Raw genomic sequence first — 21,022 nt, 5'->3', positions numbered from 1 at the left:
AATAAATTACATTTTATTGCTTTATAATTTTGCTCCAAATTTCACTCTTGTTCCAAACCCAATTTTCCAAGACTGCTGCGATAGGCATTTTATTTAATTGGAATTGAGCAGCGATTTCAGAATCTTAGCTATCTGATAATAATTTCATTCTATGATGAATTCAAGTTCAATGTTCTAAATCATGTAATTTATCAGGTTTTTCTAAAACTGACCAGCAAATTCCTGTTCTTCAATTGAAGCAGAATATTTTTGTAAAAGAAAATCATCATTTTTTTATCATTCACATTTCATTCATATTAATTGTTATTGTGATTGGCATTTCCTCAATGTTTTTTTTTGTGTTGCAGGTGATTGAGAACAGTGGATACGGCGCTGACAAGTTCACGATGGTGCGAAACAACGATGGAACCGGTTCGTTGAAGATCGTCCAACCTCTCGATTACGAGGATCAGTTGCAAAGCAATGGCTTCAGATTCCGGATACAGGTCAATGATAAGGTTAGTATCAATTATTATAACTTTACTAATGCAACAAGAGGAATAAAATTTTTGTGATGAATCCTTCCTCATTTCAATGATACCGAATGCTTGCGGATACATTCAAGCCACATTGGATAGTATTAAATATTTTCTGATACAGGGGTGCCCAAAGAATAGTTTTTGAGCCTCTCTTGAGAATTTCAATAACGCAGTCTTCCTCAAACCCCCCTTGTGGATACCCCTGTTGGATATCACGACTAGAAATGTCTTCAATTGAAAAAACGGTGAAGGTTTTGCTATATAATATTATCAATTTTCAGCATGTTTTCCATCTAGGTTTCAATCTCGAGCTTCATCTCTCGTGAAAGCTTATCACTTCTTTATTCAGGGGTGGCCACAGAGAAGAGCGAAGATGCAGACTGCATCATTGAAATTTGACCTTTTTTCTTGCAAGGATGCTTTTTTAAGGATTTATGGGGGTCTGGTCAGTGGCGGCTCGTCCTATGTGTTCAATGGTTCATTGAACCCCCAGAATTGAATCAACTTCCTATACAAAGATGAATTTGCAACTCAAATAATTATATTTCTATTTTATACTTATTAAATTACATCACAACATTTTTCATCTACGTAAACTTAATGTCGATGTTTTGCGGCCGGTGCCTGAGAGCCCGGAGTGGCTTGCTTGAAACAGCACCGAATGGAATGACGAGACGGGTGGAGATGGAAAGCAGTGTTCATTTCCCGTTGTGAACCCAAAAACAGGGCTGGGTATGGTAGTGGTTGGAGGAGGGGAATCGGTTTGCTAGCACGGATTTGGTTCACAATCCTGTCTGAACCAAGTTTGCACGAGTTCATCCGAGATTAGCCGAACCTAGCCGAGGCAGGTGAAGCATTCGGTAAATCTCGGAATGAATCATGAGTATTCGTGATACGGATACAGTGCCATCTTGAACTTGCTTATAACTAATATATTTAGATCTTCAAGAATTTTCCATTAATGAAAAATGCATCTGTTTATGAGTGATAAGTTCCTACGATAAACGTCACTTTTCTATATTTAATTCTATATTTTCTCAGAAAGTAACAATTGAAACTAGATACATTTCTTATTGCAAATATTAACTCATTCATCGATGTTCCACTCATTTTGTTTTAGGGAGAAGACAACGACAATGACAAGTACCACGTGGCGTACTCGTGGGTGGTGGTGAAGCTGCGGGACATCAACGACAACAAGCCGCAGTTCGAGCGACCCAACATCGAGGTGTCGGTCTACGAGAACGCCGAGGTCGGCAAGTCGCTGGAGACGTTCAAGGCCAGCGACCCCGACCAGGGCGGCAAGAGTCGCGTGTCGTTTGCCATCGACCGCTCGTCCGACCGCAAGCGACAGTTCCTTATCAGTCAAGAAGGCACTGTCACCATTCAGCGTCAACTTGACCGCGAGGAAACTCCAAGGCACCAGGTCAGAGAGACCACTATATCATAATTCCTGCTCAATAAATAAGAGATAATCTGAACTTTTATTACAGAAGTTATCTAAATTTTTTGGAGTAGGTTTCATTCTTCAAAAACTTCAAAAAGTGAAAACATTTTCTCGATTCTGGGTGGAAGTTCTCAATGTTGATATAAAATTTAACATTAGCCTATATCAATTCAAATGTTCCATATGAAGGAATTAAAGTTCTCGGCCAACCCTTGTCTTCTCTTCCCTGAGCTTTTCCTTAATATTACTGGTATCTTTTCTGATAAGAAAAGATATTCTCGTATTTTGTATTGATAATAAGTTAGAATTATAGAAGTGAACCAATGTGACTGATTGATAATTGATTGGTTCTGTTTTCGTTGCTTTCTTCGAGAATATTGCTTCTCTGCATGAGTTCTTTTCATCTTAAAAACAACGTCAACAGTAAATTTCTTGCCAACATTTTTCTCTTGCATAGTATAGATATCTGTGCCATCAATATCAATCAACTCACAAGGCTTATCCTGATTTACAGTGAAGTAGCTATGGGAAAAGAAATTTATGATAAAAAGCAAAGAAATATTCCTCTTGATTAAACTTTTCAACTGATGTAAATCACATAAATGTTAAATCTACTACAATAAAAAACATTTTTCCTGTAATTATTTTTGATTTAAAGAGTTTTTGGGTTTTGAATATAGGAATTTCAGTTATTAAGCAAAGACTTGAGTGGTTGAGTGGGTAGTGAAACTTTCGGGTACGGAACTTTTAAAGCGGTTATAGCTATAATATTCAAAAATATCAATAGGATCTTGTACTGAAATTGTATTTGACTATTTTGAAAGTTGTTAAATTTTCATTCTGATAATTCGTTTTCTGGTTTCAGGTGAAAATATTAGCGATAGATGACGGCGTACCGCCCAAGACTGCAACTGCAACTCTAACTGTGATAGTACAAGATATAAATGACAATGCACCAATGTTTTTGAAAGACTACCGGCCGGTTCTGCCCGAGCACGTTCCGCCGCGCAAAGTGGTGGAGGTGTTGGCCACTGATGATGATGACCGCTCCAAGAGCAACGGGCCGCCCTTCACCTTCCGCATGGACCCCAACGCCGACGACATCATCCGCGCCTCCTTCAAGGTCGAGCACGATCAGAGTGAGTCATCAGTCAACATTTCACAAAATTCAATTTAGGTTATATTGGTCAACATTTTACTAAATCTTATTTTTCACATTGGTCAACTTTTTATCAATTTCAATCTATTCACATTAATCAAAAATTTCTGAATTCAATTGACTCACAGTGTCCCTTGAGGAAGGTACCTTGTAACCACCAAGTGCAAGTGCACCTCTTGAGATAAACTTTAAGGTCAATCTTTCCTCTTTTTTTATTTTGAAACGTTCTTGGAAAAAATATTGTTTTGTCTACTAAATCAATAGTCTAGTTATGAATTTATCCAAAGTTCAGAATCTGGATTAGAACGAGTCGAAAAACAACAAAATATTATCTTCTGTATAATATTGGTTTGTTTGCTTTGATTAATACTCAGCATATTTATATTGTTTGAGAGCATCGTTATTGTGTACGGAATTGAGTCACTCAGACTTTTACTCCAAACCTCGATTATCTACTATTTATTTTTATTGAAGACCCTCAGCTAATCAAATCAACCGTTTTCTAATTTCAATATCCCATTTTCTGTTCACTGAGTGAAATTGATCAAAAGATTTACTCGGTCATTCCACATTCAGCAGCTACAATTCAATCACAATCTGAAACCAAGAAGAGTTATTCCTGTAATCATAAGTTATTCCTGTAATTCATCTTGCTTTGTACATTATTTCCCTCTCCCAGAGTACTGGTTTTTTCTTTCAAAATTTTCTGTATTGTGATATAAACTCTATAATATTTTGGTGTTCTTTGACTCGTTCAAATAAAACGTGTTAAGTATACACCTATTGTAAAAATGTAGACATTTGTGTCACAAAGTGAACCTAAATCGCCCTTGAAGAAGTTCAATGATTGAGGATAAATATTTGATAGTTCCATGATCCATAATGAATAATACTAATCATTAAAAAAAACTCATCCAGTCATAGTATGCAGGTCTTATAAATCTACAAAACTCAACATTCTCTCTAATGAGGTATCATACTTCCTATCCTCCTATTTTTCTGTCTCTTTATTCTATATTGGCATAAACGATTTCTCTCGCATATTATTTACAGAGGGAGCGAACGGTGACGGAATGGCAGTGGTTTCGTCGTTGCGATCGTTCGACCGCGAGCAGCAGAAGGAATACCTGATTCCGATTGTGATCAAGGACTCGGGCAACCCAGCCATGTCTGGCACTAGCACTCTCACCGTCGTCATCGGTGACGTCAACGACAACAAAATGCAGGCTGGATCCAAGGAGATATTTGTTTATAACTACATGGTGAGCTCAATTGATTATCTCGTAAATCAATTCACCGAATCAAATTCATTCCCTAATCAATTGATTAAAACAAAATCTACTTCAATTGAAAAGTCATGCAAGAACTAGTCATAATATCATTCAATAATGAACTAAATTATGTTCAATGTAGCTCATCAATAGTGTTTGAACAAAATAATTTTCCGCGATATTTCAAGTTTTATTTGTGAAGTAGAAAAGATATTTCGATCAATGAAACTGATCTTACATATATTACAGAGATTATATTCGGATTCTGTATTCTTGAGAAATATGGGAGGGAACCATGCGGAGGATAATAACATATTATATTTCCAACTATATCTATAGATGGCATATTCGATCAGATTTTATACTTATACCTTCATCTTAGTATGGTTCATTAACATTTTTTGAGGCAATACAAATTATGTCAGCAGGTTTTACAGATTCTCAACTACACACTATATATCGGCTTAGCCGACCAAAAATGCTGGATTTAATTTGTTGATAATAGATTTCTTATATTCATGCATTATTTCGCTTCAATTGATCCAGTAGAGAATTGATTTATATTAGTATGCTTGTCCATATACATTCAATACCCATTCACATTCTTGTGTAATTCCTCAGTATACGTAAGTAGAGGTATTCGATTCCCAAACTTCATTCTTCATACGAAGTATCAAGAGATCAATAACTACATTATTCTTAAATTTCTGAGTTAGCTTATCAATTAGAAAGATTAGCCCACGTATTTAGTCTGGCTAATATTACAAGAAACATTGACAAGTCAATGTAGAGTTGCCAAATGCAAATAATAAGAATGAAAACTCCATAGCAGCTATTATTCTCGAAAATAACATCAGCTATCTACAGAAATATCACTGTTCAACTTTTGTCTGATCTTTTATTGTTTGTTTGCTTTTAGGGTCAAGCGCCGGATTCAGAAATTGGAAGAGTGTACGTGTACGATCTGGATGACTGGGATTTGCCAGACAAAAAGTTCCACTGGGACTCGGAGCCGCATCCACAGTTCCGCCTCAATGAGGACACCGGAATGATAACCATGAGGCAAAACACGAAGAGTGGCAAATACCATCTCCATTTCAAAGTATACGACAGGAAGCACACTCAGACGGACGTCATGGCAAATGTTACCGTCACCGTCAAAGAAATCCCCCATGAGGCTGTTATTAAATCTGGATCTGTTAGATTAGCTGGCATCACCGATGAAGATTTCATCAGAGTTTGGAACTACAGGGTAAGCGAAAACTATCGATTTCTCAAAATAATGGAACGAATCAATGCTTGGAAATTCTTAATATTTTTCTAATCTTTCTCATTGTCAGTAATTTCTTTCAACAGAAAATTTAGATTTTCCATTACAATAGGGTGGTAATATTTCATTTCCATTGAACTCAATGATACCTTGGTATTAAATTGATGACAGAGAGGAAGGTAAGGAATTTATCATTCCTAGATGAACTTCAGTTGAGCAGTGATAAGTGAAAAAGCACAGGAGTTTTTCAATATATAAAATTTGTTTTTGGAAATGATTAGAGGTCTACTGATCACTCATCTCATAAACTAAATAATTACTACTGTAACTTGGTGTTTCCTTTAAAAATAAAAACATATCGGACAAATCATGCAGCCTGTTCTATTACAGTATTGTTTGGATTTTCTTTGGAAGGTAATTTGAATTATCAAGTTGTACACGATACTTTAGTGAAACTCATCTTCCCCAGAGAATATTCAGTTATCAGTGAGCTGTCATTACTCCTATACATTATTTATCGTCAGTTATTATACAGTACTTCAACAAAAAATGTATGTTTTTGCACATTAGGTAGCTTAACTTTGAACTGAATCAAATAAATAACTCATACTCTCTGAACAGGTCACTCCCGTGTTATTGGATGAGCTCGTTAAATTGTTGGTCCCGGCTGAAGTATGACAGTCGTAAGGCCCATTGACGGCTTAAATTATGTATTCAGGCGAGGGTGGAACCTCCGTCAGGAACTCCCCACCAATAAAAGCCATACGAATATTGTTGTTATTATTATTATACTCTCTGAGAAATCTCCATTGTTGTGAACTCTTCTATTCGATTTTCCATATTACAAAAAATTATGTTTTTATTTTACAGACGCAGAGTATAGTAAGGAGTAAAGCAGATAGATTCAGAGACAAACTGGCTGATCTGCTGAACACTGAGCGTGATAATGTTGATGTATTCAGTGTTCAGCTGAGGAGAAAGCATCCTCCTTTGACCGATGTTCGATTCTCGGCTCATGGAACGCCATACTACAAGCCGGTCAAATTGAACGGTCTTGTACTGATGAATAGAGAAGAGGTGAGTTAATTTGACTGGTATTTATGTCAGTAACTTGGATCAAATCATATTGTTATCCATCAATAAAGAAATGTTGCATCACAGTAGGATCTATAATATTTTGATAACAGCATGAGACACCTATATTATAAGGTGATGTGAGGTATTAGTACAGTTCATATTGAGAACATTGTATCACTGATTCAATGCAGTTTTCTCAAGTGATAGCTTATTACAGAAAACGAACATTACATTATTGTGATATGTTGCTGTCAATAAACTAAGAATTTTTGTAAGTTATGTGAAATATTAGTACAGTTCATTGAGTACATTGTATCACTTATTCAATACAATTTCTCAAGTGAAAACTTACAGAAATGAACATTACATAAATGTGATATATGTCGCTGTCAATAAACCTGGGTATTTTTTGTGCACCAATTTCACAGATGAATTGTACTCTGGACATCACTTTTATTTGCGGTCCATTTTTCAAGTTTATAAAGAACTAGGAAGTTTCTCGAGCAAAAATAAATATAATACTACTTCATCAGTGAAGAAACATTCTGTGACTAGCAAACTGAGAAACTGAAACTAGAAAACTAATTATTGAAGTTTATGTAGAATTTGATCTCTATATACTAGTGTTATTATTCTGACTGTACCCGCAACTATTTCCTGCAGATTTTCAGCGTAATAACTATAATTAACAACTTCTCTTCTTCTTTTTACAGATCGAGAAAGACGTTGGTATCAATATAACAATGGTCGGCATAGATGAATGTTTGTATGAGAATCAGAATTGCGAAGGAAGTTGTACGAACACTTTGGACATAAGCAACCTGCCGTACATGGTGAATGCTAACAAGACTGCCTTAGTTGGTGTGAGAGTGGATGTGATTGGTGAATGCACGTGTGGAGCGAGGAACTTCAGTAAGAGTGAATCATGTCGAACCAGCTCCTGCTACAACGGTGGACGGTGTATAGATGGCAGATATGGATCAAGGTGAAGTAACAGATATCGCATCAAATAGTATGAAAGTATGATTCGATTGACTTATTCAGACATCACCCCCACCCTAGAGAATTTTCTCTAACAATTTTGTGCTGTGACTCCATTGCTTCTCAATGAATTCCTTTTCAGTGTAACTCTATTTCAAACAATACGGTATATTATATCATGAAAGGGTGGGAAAAAATCAATCCAAGTATCAAGTACCTACTATTGATTTTGTTGCAATTCTCAAGCTTGCTCAAGAAAGACTCGTCAATTTGAGTTGGATATGGAATGACAAGTGATAGTTGTGGAGTTCGATTCACTTCACGCATATTCGTCGATTGAAACAAGTTTCAATATAAGTCACATTGCAGATTTCATTATACGTTGCTATTTTAAAGAGAATCGGATTATCTTCACCCAAATTTGCTAGGATGGCTTATAACTGCATTTTAGATTCATAAATAAAGATAGAATCATTGGGCTTTTATGGCCAGGGGTGCCCACAGCATGTTTTGATGTCGCAAGTTGCGACATGAGGCTGAATATTGGGGGGGGGGGATTTTTGGAAAAAACTAGGGAAAATGGGGGGGATTTTTCAATATACAGTTTTTAAGTACCTAAATGGATACCAAATTTTGAGAATTTTGGGGGGGGGGGGAATTTTGCGACATGGACCATTGGGGGGATGGGCACCTCTGTATATGGCAAACTTTAATCTATTACCGATTTAAAAACAGTTGAAGGGAAAAATATGTAAATATCTTGAAGATCAGCATTCTTATTCCAAATAGGCTAGGTCTTAGCTGAAGCTCCCTCTTTCAACTGTTCTATTTCCTGATTACTTTACGCAGCTAATAAAAAATGCCTTTCAACCGTCCTGAAATTTCAATTGGCTTTTTGTCCATTAAATTCAAATTATAACAAAAGGACAATTGAACAATTGAATTATAACACTTGAACAATTTCTCCCATCTGTAAAACTATTCTATCTTTACACTATTCAATCGAAAATTGTATTGAAAATATTTTAATCGAGAATCAGTAAATTTCAAGTACAGTAAGTTGTAGAGTTCAATCTTCAAGCGAACGCCTGTCGTTTTTAGGTACCTAAATTGTATGTATTTTCTATGAATAAAAAATAAACATAGCTAATTTCTCGAATTGAACGTTCAGTTCATAAGTTATCTATCACATTTTTTATCGTTTGTTTATTGATATTTGATACAGTAGCTGAGTATCAGCTACACCTAGACTTGGTGAACAATACTTGATTTCGTTTTGAATTTGGAGCGTGCTATTGCTACCTGACTAGAGATTGACATTTGTTTTGTAATTGTGATGCAGTTGTTCGTGCCCGCACGGCTACTCGGGGCCACGCTGCCAGCAGACGGCACGCAGCTTCCGCGGCAACGGGTGGGCGTGGTACCCGCCGCTGGAGATGTGCGACAACTCGCATCTGTCGCTGGAGTTCATCACCCGCAAGGGCGACGGTCAGCTGCTCTACAACGGACCCATAGTGCCGCCCGAGCCCGAGGAAGTCATGGTGTCCGACTTCATCTCACTGGAGCTCGAACGAGGCCAACCGAGGCTGCTCATCGACTTCGGCTCGGGCACACTCGAGCTGAAGGTCAAGACTAAGAAGAGTCTCGACGACGGCGAGTGGCATCGGCTGGATATCTTCTGGGATACTGAGGTATGGTTTGTTCAACAATGGAAAACTTGTAGCTTTAAAATTGTTTCACAATGCACCAATAACTGGAAAAGCTTCAATACAGCATTTTAAACCGATGGTGATAACCAATGGAAAAATTATTAAGGTGATTCGGCTACTGAACATGACATACCAAACTTAAAGTCATTGTAACGAGATACACCAAAAATGCTTCTCAGCAGGTGAGTTAAATTATGTGGAATTTAGTGAGGAAAATGGGAAGTTTAAGATGGGAATTATTGTGATATGAGAAGAATAAAATTCCAGGCGAATCTTTCAGGCGATGCTTAATACGGAATATATTACAAAAATCATCCTCACTAATATTAGTATTAGCTGTAATTTTTATTAAATTTGTTGAACCTCATTTGTTCAGGCACAGTTTCCAGAGTTATTTAGGTACTCGACAGCTTTTTTTTCATTTTACGCCAGTGAGAGTTTGATCACTGATCAGTCATACAAGTTATATTAATTAATCTGTGATCAATGACTTGGTTATAACTTATACATGAATGAATAAATCTTATCTAATCAACATTTATTTATTCAACCAGGTTGTAGTATTTTGTTGTAGTAGTATTTTGTTGTAGTAGTTTTTATTTCAAGTTAATTGGTTTCTTTGTTGCAGAACGTTCGACTAGTGGTGGACTTCTGTAAGTCGGCGGATATTTCCGAGCTGGAAGACGGCAACCCACCGGAGTTCGACGACTCGAGCTGCCAGGCGCGTGGCACAATCCCCCCCTTCAACGAGTACCTCAACCTCAACACCCCCCTGCAGCTGGGCGGCCGCTACATCCACGAGTTCGACCCCACCCACTACCATTGGCAGGCCATGCCCTACGGCAAGGGATTCGACGGATGTATCAGAAATGTCTTCCATAACAGCAAGGTCAGTACCGTACTCTTTACATCATTTTTTCAGATATTATAATTAGCACAGTGATTGGATTGGAGGTATTCAAAATGGAAATATTATAAAATAATATGTGAAATATTAATAATAAGAATAATATTGTGAAATATTTCTTCTATGTTTGGTTTTGAAGCATCTAAATTTGAAAATCGACTTGTGGAAATAATTAAGGACTGTGAAATTTTGTGAAGTGAAGAACTACAAGGTTTAACCTAGGCTATTTCGGACTATGTGCAACCTTATCTGAATTTGGGAGAGGAATACACAAGGTTACCTTATTTTCTCTCTCCCCATCATTTTTATGAGGTACTTATTGTATCGATCAATAAAGAATAAGATATGTTATTCTTATCATCGAATTGTTGTCATGCGATACCGGAAAATCTTGCTGTTTAAGATCATTGAATATCCAATTCATTTTAAGCTGATTAATGATGATGATGATGATTCGGGTACAGAATTTTACAGATACAGAATCTTGTTTTTTATCCTTTCCCATAGTATCACGTAGCATATTTCTGATGTGAATCAAGTGTAGTTGAATGAACGAGGCTTGATGAAAGTTTTTCACAGTTTTTTATTCATTCGGGTTTTCTCAATTCTTTGATTACTGACAACGTTTTCTGCTAAATAGGCCTACACTTCCACGCCCTGCAATTTTCAACACATTGGGAGGAAATACTCAAAAACGTGTTCTAGATCATCAGAATTTCTAATAGAACAATAATTTAGAACATGATTCTGATAACTAGTTTTTTTGGATTTTCCTATTACTGTACTTTTAAATCGAGATGGCTGATTCATGATCACTTTACAACATTACTACTTTTACATAACTTGAAACATAATAATATATTGAAGAGTTTGTCTTTCATTGCCTATGGGTTCATAGATTTTCTAAATTTGTAAGTCATTTGCAATCTCCTTGGAAAATACTTTAATTGAATAGTTGCTCCTTCAGTACACACCAGTCAACTTTCATTGTTTCCTACACTTCAGTTATTTCCAGTTAACTGCAATGTTTTCCTTTTACTGCTTTTCATTACAATGCAGGATCAGCTACTCCAAGTTCTATTTTGAATATTTTAATTATTGGCTGTCTTTGAATATGTTTCAAATTTTTTGTAGCCTATGAGTGCATTAGCATTTATTCATGTTCTTTCATGTACAAATATCTACCTTTTGTAAATTCAAAGATGAATAGATAACCAAGCTACTGTATGTGTTCTCGCTAATAACTAAGAACAATTTCTTAGCACAAGACTTACATTTTACCAATGTCTTAATGACTTGTCTAATATGAGAGTGGTTTGTTTGTGGTTTTTGCAGCTATACGACCTGGCACACCCGGGCCTGTCTCGCAACAGCGTGGCCGGCTGCCCCCAGACGGACGAGATCTGCAACAGCCAGGAGACGACGTTCCGCTGCTGGGAGCACGGCACCTGTGTGGGCAGCTTCTCGGAGGCCCGTTGCCATTGCCTCCCCGGCTTCACGGGTCCCGCCTGCTCGTCGCCCACAATTCCAACCACGTTCCGGCCGCAGAGCTACGTCAAGTACGCACTCTCCTTCGAGCCAGACCGCTTCTCCACACAGATGCAGCTGCGTTTCCGCACGCGTGAGGAGCACGGTGAACTCTTCCGCGTCAGCGACCAGCATAACCGCGAGTATGCCATACTAGAGGTCAGCAACACATTCAAATCGAAATTTATTCTTTCATGTAACATAATTATAAGTTAATAACGTAAAAAATAATACCAGTTAATACTGAAATTTAATCTCCCAATTAACATAACATAATAATTTTACGGAACAAATATTACCAGTGAATGAAAATAATTGTATCAGGACACTTGATGAGTTGTAGATTGAAGAGATCTGTAGTAAGATTATGCATTGGCATTTGAAACTGCTATAAACATTTCAACTGAAGTTGTTCAAAAACTGGGCTGTTAACATTTGAAAATAATAAATTTGTATCTCATTCATCAATTTAATTATGATGACGTGACTTATTCATAACTGTTTGTTGAGATAACTCAACTGGCGTGTATTAAATCAACTGGAAATAAGAGTACGGTAACTCTCTTAGGTTCCAGTCATTATTGTAATCCCATTCAATATTATCATCAAAATTTTATATTTGTTTGCTTTTTAAATGTGAATTTGTGTTTAGAAATGAGTTTTATTGATTCTAAACTTTATAAAATAAAAACTCAGGAAGTCAAAGTGCAAATTTTTAGTGAGAAAACATGAAGAACCCAATATACAATCTATAAACTTGAGTGTTGATAGGTAATGACATTCACGGCAACGCAGAACATCCTAAAGGATTTCTCTGTCAATAAAAGTCATAAGAATAAATTAATAAATCCCATATAATTCACTCACTACTATGATTTATCCATCATAGTCACTCACTAATTCCCTCCTATTTGTTTTGTTTCAGATTAAGGATAGTAAATTACATTTTCGTTACAATTTAAATAGTTTACGAACAGAAGAGAAGGACATTTGGCTTAGTGCAATCACTGTTGATGATGGACAATGGCATACTGCGAGGGTAAGTGCATAACTCTGCTTTAATACAATTATGTTAAACATAACTATGATGATTTCACTACTTCAAAAGTATATAGTTTTAATTATTCCTGAAACTTTTCAGAACTTTATATACGCCATTCAAGTTATTAATAAGACGTCAAGAGGATATTGATGTTCACAATAACAGTTATCTTTCTATCCGAAACAATAATAATGGTTAAAAATTATAATATTAGAATGCCAAAAGATGAAATTTGAACGAGTTTCAATTGAATAAATTTTTTGAACTTCAGGAATCAGTAGTCGAATCTAAATTCTAGAGCTTGAAATATTGCATTTCGCAGCAGTACAATATCTAGTTTTGATTGGTATACGATGGTATTATTCAAGGTATATGCACTCAAAATTTGTACTTCAACTATAGAGCTCATGTGTGAGCATCATACTCAGCGAAAATATTGACTTTATGTTCAATTGAGAATTGTACTTGAAAATTTTTATCTCATTTTATCAATAATTGTAGTAGCCTTATAAGCCTTATTGTAGTCTTGTAATTTCCTTATACCATAAGGAAAAGGGCATATTTTTATCTATTGTATTGTTTTGCAGGTATCAAGGTACGGCTCGTCAGCAACACTGGAGCTGGATGGTGGAGAAGGCCGACGCTACAACGAGACATTCACGTTCGATGGCCACCAGTGGCTGCTAGTGGACAAGCAGGAGGGAGTCTACGCCGGAGGAAAAGCCGAATACACTGGAGTCAGAACGTTTGAAGTATACGCCGACTATCAGAAAGGTGAAAAACTACTTCAGATTTTCTATTTAATATATTACTCACTTACTCTACTATATTTACTATTTACTTCCTATTTATCTATTTTCATCACTCATAAATTTTTAGTGGAGATTAATCATTGAAAATATTACTGGATTTACTATAGAGTAATCTTTTAATCTATGTTGGGAAACAGCTTGTTGCTGAATTGGAAGGGTAATGCCCACGAATTTATGATAGTATAATGCTAAATCTGATTCAATCAACGGTTATTTCAGTAGCCCCTAACTTACTCCACTGTATAATGTATTACTGGTCTTGGAATAATTAAATTATTCCTCCAATCATATCGATTTGCTCCTAATCATTTTGCACATGAGATTTTGTTCTCCGAAAGAAAGGCTATGGTGAATTAATTCAACCTCGATTAGAAAGTTTGCCTCATCACTGTAGTTTGTTCGTTTCTCCACTCATAGTTCCAAAATGACTTTGTAATTTCTATTTCATTTGGGTTTTTTCATCATTTAACAAGTTTAGTTCATTATCAAATAATAGTTCTTCAAATCGGCTGCTCAACGCTTTAGATGTTTTTGAACTTGAGGCCCTTCATTCATCGAACCATGAGATAGTCCTAATTTGCTCTCCACCAATAATAGTGAAAAGCTTCATGTTTAATTTATAACTCTTGATGTCATAGTTGATAAAACGTCTTTGTAGTCTTATCCATTCCTGTTGCTTGATGAATCGTCAGTGTATCTCACTTCAAACATTCTGAAAGAGCCAATTAGAAAAAGGCTGTTATGGTCATTTCAAGTCGAATATCAACATTTCATATAAAATATGAAGTAGAATATACCCTCTCCTTGGTAATGTTATCCTAATAAATGTTGGAAATTCGTATTTGCAGGATGCTTGGATGACATCCGGCTGGAAGGTAAGAATCTGCCACTTCCCCCGGCCATGAATGGTACCCAGTGGGGTCAAGCGACCATGGCCCGCAACTTGGAACGCAACTGTCCATCCAACAAGCCATGCGCCAACGTCATCTGCCCCGATCCTTTCGAGTGTGTCGACCTATGGAACGAATACGAGTGCACGTAAGTTACATTCACACTAGCAATTCTCTCCGAATTTCTCGCTTTTTTATCATGATCTGAAAGTATTATCGGGAATATTATCGGACAAAAATTTATTCAATTGAAATACAATACTTCACATTCAATTATTTCACAACATGGTATATTGATATTCTTCATTCATGTTGAGTATCTTTGAAGTTCTATCTAGAACTGATCTATCTGGCTCATGATAACTTTCTAGTACCTATTTCAGTTTTAATATTCTACCAATATGTCTTGGATGAATATAAATAGTTAACAGTTAATATTTCACCAATATGTCTTGGATGAACATGAATTGGTTTGGAGATAGGAAATAATATGGCTCGTCATTACTCATGATATCAACGTGATATCACTTGTTAGTTTTTCATATAATATTTTATCAACATGTCTTTAATGGTTAGAAATAGGCTTGAGGAGACGATATAGATTGATAGAGTTGAGAGTAATTCATGGAATTTTGTATTCAAAAGAATGTGAATACATATTCGAATGTGTTCTCATGCTATCAAATAATTACTCAATTTATAATATTAGTATCACTTCCTATTCTTCCTTCTGAAGGCACAATCTGGAGTCTATCACCTAATAAAATCCCACGCTCCATATTGCTATGAAATGAACTGGAAATAGTTGCAATGAAATGAACTGGAAATATCCACCACATAATGAGGATGAGCAACAAATTAACATAATATTCGTCGTGTAAGAAATTCTATGCAATCCATGAGCGATTATAAAGAATAAAAAATTATTGAAAATTACTTATGTACAGTATTTGAATATAATAAGAGTCACATAGCAGTGACTTTTCATAGTCTAATAAAAAGGATCAATGTAATAAACTCAAACTAATTAAGTTTTCTATCACAGTATAACCTCGATAATTCGGACCTCTATAATTCGGAATCGTCCTTCTCCTCCTACTCCTACTCCTCCATCTCCTCCTCCTCCTTCTCCTCTTCCTCCTCCCCTTCAACCACCACCTCCTCTTCATCCTCCTCCATAGCCTCGATAATTCGTCACCCTCCATAAACCGTAGGCCTAGTAAACAATTGGTTCGTTAACTACAAATTATTATTCATTATTTCCATTCTCACAAACACAACATAGAGGTTCTACTGTACTAACACTATTATTTATAACCATATTTATACAAGTAATCATTCACCCAAGCTAACAGATTATACTAACCATTCACCAAAAATAGCAAGTGTGATACAATCATCCTCCCAAACTAACAAATGATAAATTAACCATTCACACAAACTAAAAATATATACAAATAACTCTTTACCCAAACTAACGAATTATACAACAAATCATTCCTCAAACATACAAACTATGTCGTCATGCATGTGCGCTTTTATACTAACAAGCAATGGTGTTTAGCTGTGGCGACGGCCAGATAGTGTCGCCGGACGGCAAGGGCTGCACGGATAAGAACGAGTGCCTGGACACGCCCTGCCGCAACGGCGGCGTCTGCATCAACCAGGACCCGCGCTTGAAGTACCGCTGCATCTGTCTCGACGGGTTCTGGGGCGAGAACTGCGAACTCGTGCAAGAGGGACAGACGCTCAAACTCGGCATGGGAGCTATTGCCGCCATCCTTGTCTGTCTGCTCATCATTCTCAGTAAGGAAACTCCCTTCCCTAAACCCCCCCTCACCACCCCCCCGCCATTCATTGCACGTGCCAGCTGCCAGTAGACATTTCCGTCGTAATTCTTCATGTTTTTTTCATTACAGTTTTGTTTTTCAATTATGATCTTTGTTTTGTTTTTTAATTATTTTTGTTTGGTTTCAAGTGCCATGGTTTGGAAGGTGATTCGATTGATTCATGATGGATGATGAACGCGAATATTAATTCTGTTCTATTAGAATGCATCATGCTCATGGTGTCAATACGGTGTGTTGTATATTGAACTGATCTTTATCTCAACTTTATTCGAGGTTATAAATCATCCACTGAGTGTGTTATGGGAAGTATTTTTGTTTCAAAGTTTTCAACTGTTCTGTTATGATAATGAAACATGAAGTTCCAGTCTTGAATAAAAAGCTCTCAATCGTACCCTCTGTGAGTTTAAAAATTACTATTATGAAACACTGAAGTCCGGACTGCGTATAGTTTTTTATTTTAGAGGATTTCCGGCTTCTGATTGGTAGGCAACAAATTTAATAAAGGTGTTTTACAGCTAATTTTAGGCACAAGTATATGAGCTTCGATTGGAACTTGGCTCGCCGTTGTTGCTTTTCAGCCAAATATCAGAATATTGTACTAATTGGTTGATAGGCAGAAAAATCGTGCTAAGAATAGTATTCATCTAAGCTTCGTTCTTAAATTCGGCTCAAAATTACACTCAAACTCATACTTATTTCAACTCAAAACCAGGAGTCTTTACGACTCTAGTGGATAGAGTGCTTGCAGCCTAGAGATCCGTGATAACCCAGTCATCACCAAAAGTTTTTTAACCAGGTCACTACCGTGTTATCGAATTGGCACGTTAAACTGTCGGTCCCGGCTAAAGTATAACGGTCGTAAGGCCCATTGACGGCTTAAATTACATATTCAGGCGAGGTGGGACCTTTCCGCCAGGGACTCCCCACCAATAAAAGCTATACGAATTCACTATTTTTACGAAACCTTTTTCTCGTGATCCTTGAAATTATCATTGCAGCAATTCAGTGTAAGAGATTTTAACTAAACAGATAAGCAGCTGTTGATAGAGCTCTTCACTGAATATAATTGGTGATTTCTCATATTGCGACTACTATCTAGTTTTTTACTGTTCAATTTACATGCGAATCGTTCAACTTGAAAGAATATCTTGAGAAAATTGGTAGTTATCGAGATTGGTATACATCATCCATCATCGATCGAGTCGCCTCCATTCTTCACGCCCGGCTCTTGACGCTTTTTTATTATTATTTTGGTTGGTTTTTCAATTTTTATTTACTTTGGTTGGGTTGTACAGCTGCCCGGTGGGCTTCCGTGTGATGGGCGTGGAATGCGTGAACGAGAATGAGTGTGAGTGGTCGCCGTGCCTCAACGGAGGCGAATGTCGCGATTTCGCCGATGAGCGCCGCTACGCGTGCCAATGTCCGCACAGCTTCACCGGACTGCACTGCGAACTCGAGTTGCCCCAATCCGGCATCATCACCGCATCCACCGACTTCATTATTGCTGTTATTGTTTGCTTGTGTTTGTTACTCAGTGAGTTTTCGTTTTTATTTTATTTGTTTTGTTTTTTTTATTGGTTATCTTCTCCATTTTTCATTTTTTCTATCATTGATATAATAAACTTATCACTATTATTCCATCTGTAGATTTCCATTTTTCTAATGCATGTGTTTTCTCTGAGGAGCCCAAATGAGCTCTAGGCTTTGATGTTGGTTATGAGACGAATGAAATCGATTCAGATTCCTTTATTCATGTGTTTAACAATACAAAATTCAACTTACGTTCTAGCGTTAAAAATAATTACCAGTAAAGCTGCGTTTACATCAAAGTTATCAACAAAATGTTTATTTTTCCGTCCTATAGATTCCATTAGATTAAACGGAGCTTGACGAACACATATGCACATCATGTGTATGATAAGTTGTGTTCAATCTAATAGAATCTATCAGGACGGGAAAATAAACATGTTGTTGATAACTTTGGTGTAAACGCAGCTTAAGAGTGAAATAACATGGTGAATCATACACAGACTGAAGAGTTTTACAATTATATTGAGCGAAGAAATATGATGAAATATGCGAATATTGAGTTATTATTGTTATGTTTTCACATGATGAGAGATGAGAAATATTATTATTATCATATTATATAAGATAATACATGATCTCTGGAGATCAATCATCATTAATTATCTTAATCAGATTATCTCCAGGAATGATCATGTCTCTGGAGAGATATTATTATTTATTCGTCTTCACCATCATTCTTCTATCTTACCCGTTATTTTAATTTTTTTTCGTTTCCATTTACATTACTGTCCTCATTTTCTCATTATTGTGTGTCTATGTTCCATTGGAAAATTTTAGCTCTCGCTCCCGATCGAAATTAATTTCTTGGATTTCAATTAGATTTGCTAACTTGCATGCTAGTTCATAAATTCCTATTTGTTTTAGTGTATAGGTGATATCAAGACTGGATAAAATATTGGAAATTGGCACAGTCTTTATTTATTGGAAAAAAACTAGAGAGTTACCGTAATAATTATAGATTGATTCATCTAGTTTTCTTATTTTTTGAATAAATAAGGGGGTGACAATTTCCTGTTTTACAGCTTGATTTCCTATTTTGACAGTGACAATGTATGTAGTTGTGTTGATTTGATTAGACATTAGACAAATTATTATGTTTGTTTAATACATCAGGTGGAACCCCAGTATAACAAACATCGATGAAATAATATTTTGTTATGGAGTAACTATCTAAGACCCACAAACTTGTCATAAGACTCAATTTAAAAGTAGTTCATTATTCATTATTACTGTTACAATGGAAGAATGGATCTTTCTTAGTCCCATGAAATTCATTATACTGAGGCTCCACCAGTGTGAATGTACCACCTTCGGATTTCATCTTCAAACGATTTTGAGTTTTCATCAAGCATGAACGGAACATGTACAAAAATGTTGTTACTAATTTATCCTCACCAGTGATGCTTCTCATTCCATGCTTGTACCAATGTACCTAGAATACATACCTTGCTGTGTACTATACTGTAAAGCTGTGCCACAGAATACATAGAGAATGGAAAGTATCAGTCAAACGTCTATCCAACCAATGCTTCTTACATGTCGCCAATACTTGAGTGCACCAAGACCACGTCACGTGACTGCGTCATCTTGTTATAAATTAAAATCCTGATCTTTTGATTGGCTCGCGGCAGTGAACGAGACCGATTGACCCGGATCAGTGGAGTGATCCGAACCTCCAATCTATACTATTACAATGCTGAACTTTCTTTCAATATGGCGGATTTTGCGCCAGGATACTAGTTGACTTTCCATTCTGTTTATATTCTGTGGCTGAGCATCCGAAGCTGCATATAAAGACTTGAGCGTCATAAAAGACACGCATTTCACTTTTCGTCTTCTGATGCTGATGCTTATTATATCTGTATCTTACTGTTTTTGTACAAATACATAAGATAATATAAGATACAGATATAATAAGCATAGCACTAGTTGATTGAATGATTGAAAGTGAAATGCGCATGTTCATGACGCATAAGTCTGTACGCACCTCGAGATTTGAAAACATTTTCCTGGTGATATTTGTTTCGGTTTTTCGATTTGGGTTCTATCAAGTTATAAAAATGAAATAAATTTCTGTAGAATGGGTTCTATCAAGTTATAAAAATGAAATAAATTTCTGTAGAACTGTTTCGATCCGTTTATTAAACAAAAGATAATTAATTATTCATCGTATAAATTCCATACTATTCTGGTCTTGTATTAACTGTGTGTATTTGATGTTTTACAGTTCTTGTGCTGGTATTCGTTGTGTACAACCGACGACGGGAGGCTCACATCAAGTACCCGGGACCGGACGATGACGTCAGAGAAAACATCATCAACTATGATGACGAGGGTGGTGGGGAGGATGATATGACCGCCTTCGACATCACTCCGCTCCAGATTCCGATCGGTGGACCCTTACCTGAGATGGCGCCCAAAGCACCATGTCAGTATCTGCTCTACATTCTCAACTCTCGACAATTTCACATCTACTCAATCATAAATTTATATTCAACACTATTTCCTCAAGTTATTCGCATCATATCCGTGATTCAACAACAGTCATTTCGCATCATTCGTCGTTTCTATCAACCAATAAAAATTTCTCATCTACTCAATCTTAAATTTATATTCAACACCATTTTCTCAAGTTATTCGCATCATATCCACGATTTAACAATTTCATCAACGGATAAAGCATCCTATGAAAACCAATTTTCCATAGAGTTTCATCGAAAACGTTTACAACAATACAGACTTGTAGATTGGATCAATCGTTACAACAGTTTCTTTTGCAATTCAATTTTTTCATGAAACATTTCTTATCAAAGGCTTGTATGTTGGGCCAATCGTACAATCACTTAGCTGTGTCAACTTACTATCAGAGGTTTTTCCAATTTCCCCTTGAATACCCTTTGAATTGTTCATATTGCTGACTAGAATATTTCCACTTTATATTTGATTCAAGATGGATAATTGAGAACACTTTG

General features: G+C 36.4%; 1 protein-coding gene across 1 annotated transcript in view; it reads left to right on the top strand.

The window, feature by feature from the left end:
* The window catches only part of LOC111046550 (neural-cadherin), a 680,352-nt gene that overhangs the window by 653,592 nt on the left and 5,738 nt on the right, over positions 1–21,022 (top strand). The window contains exons 24-38 of the mRNA XM_039422881.1: positions 348–497; positions 1,639–1,944; positions 2,831–3,104; positions 4,178–4,386; positions 5,315–5,647; positions 6,536–6,742; positions 7,456–7,727; positions 9,066–9,414; positions 10,061–10,321; positions 11,675–12,025; positions 12,792–12,905; positions 13,496–13,682; positions 14,569–14,758; positions 16,175–16,416; positions 20,278–20,478. Of these exons, the coding sequence (XP_039278815.1) occupies positions 348–497; positions 1,639–1,944; positions 2,831–3,104; positions 4,178–4,386; positions 5,315–5,647; positions 6,536–6,742; positions 7,456–7,727; positions 9,066–9,414; positions 10,061–10,321; positions 11,675–12,025; positions 12,792–12,905; positions 13,496–13,682; positions 14,569–14,758; positions 16,175–16,416; positions 20,278–20,478 (3,646 nt within the window). The remainder of the gene's footprint in view (positions 1–347; positions 498–1,638; positions 1,945–2,830; positions 3,105–4,177; positions 4,387–5,314; positions 5,648–6,535; positions 6,743–7,455; positions 7,728–9,065; positions 9,415–10,060; positions 10,322–11,674; positions 12,026–12,791; positions 12,906–13,495; positions 13,683–14,568; positions 14,759–16,174; positions 16,417–20,277; positions 20,479–21,022) is intronic.

The sequence above is a fragment of the Nilaparvata lugens genome, chromosome 3 (genome assembly GCF_014356525.2).
Source record: "Nilaparvata lugens isolate BPH chromosome 3, ASM1435652v1, whole genome shotgun sequence".
Classification (NCBI taxonomy): domain Eukaryota; kingdom Metazoa; phylum Arthropoda; class Insecta; order Hemiptera; family Delphacidae; genus Nilaparvata; species Nilaparvata lugens.
Note: the sequence above shows the minus strand (reverse complement) of the source record. Positions and strands in the feature narration are given on the sequence as shown.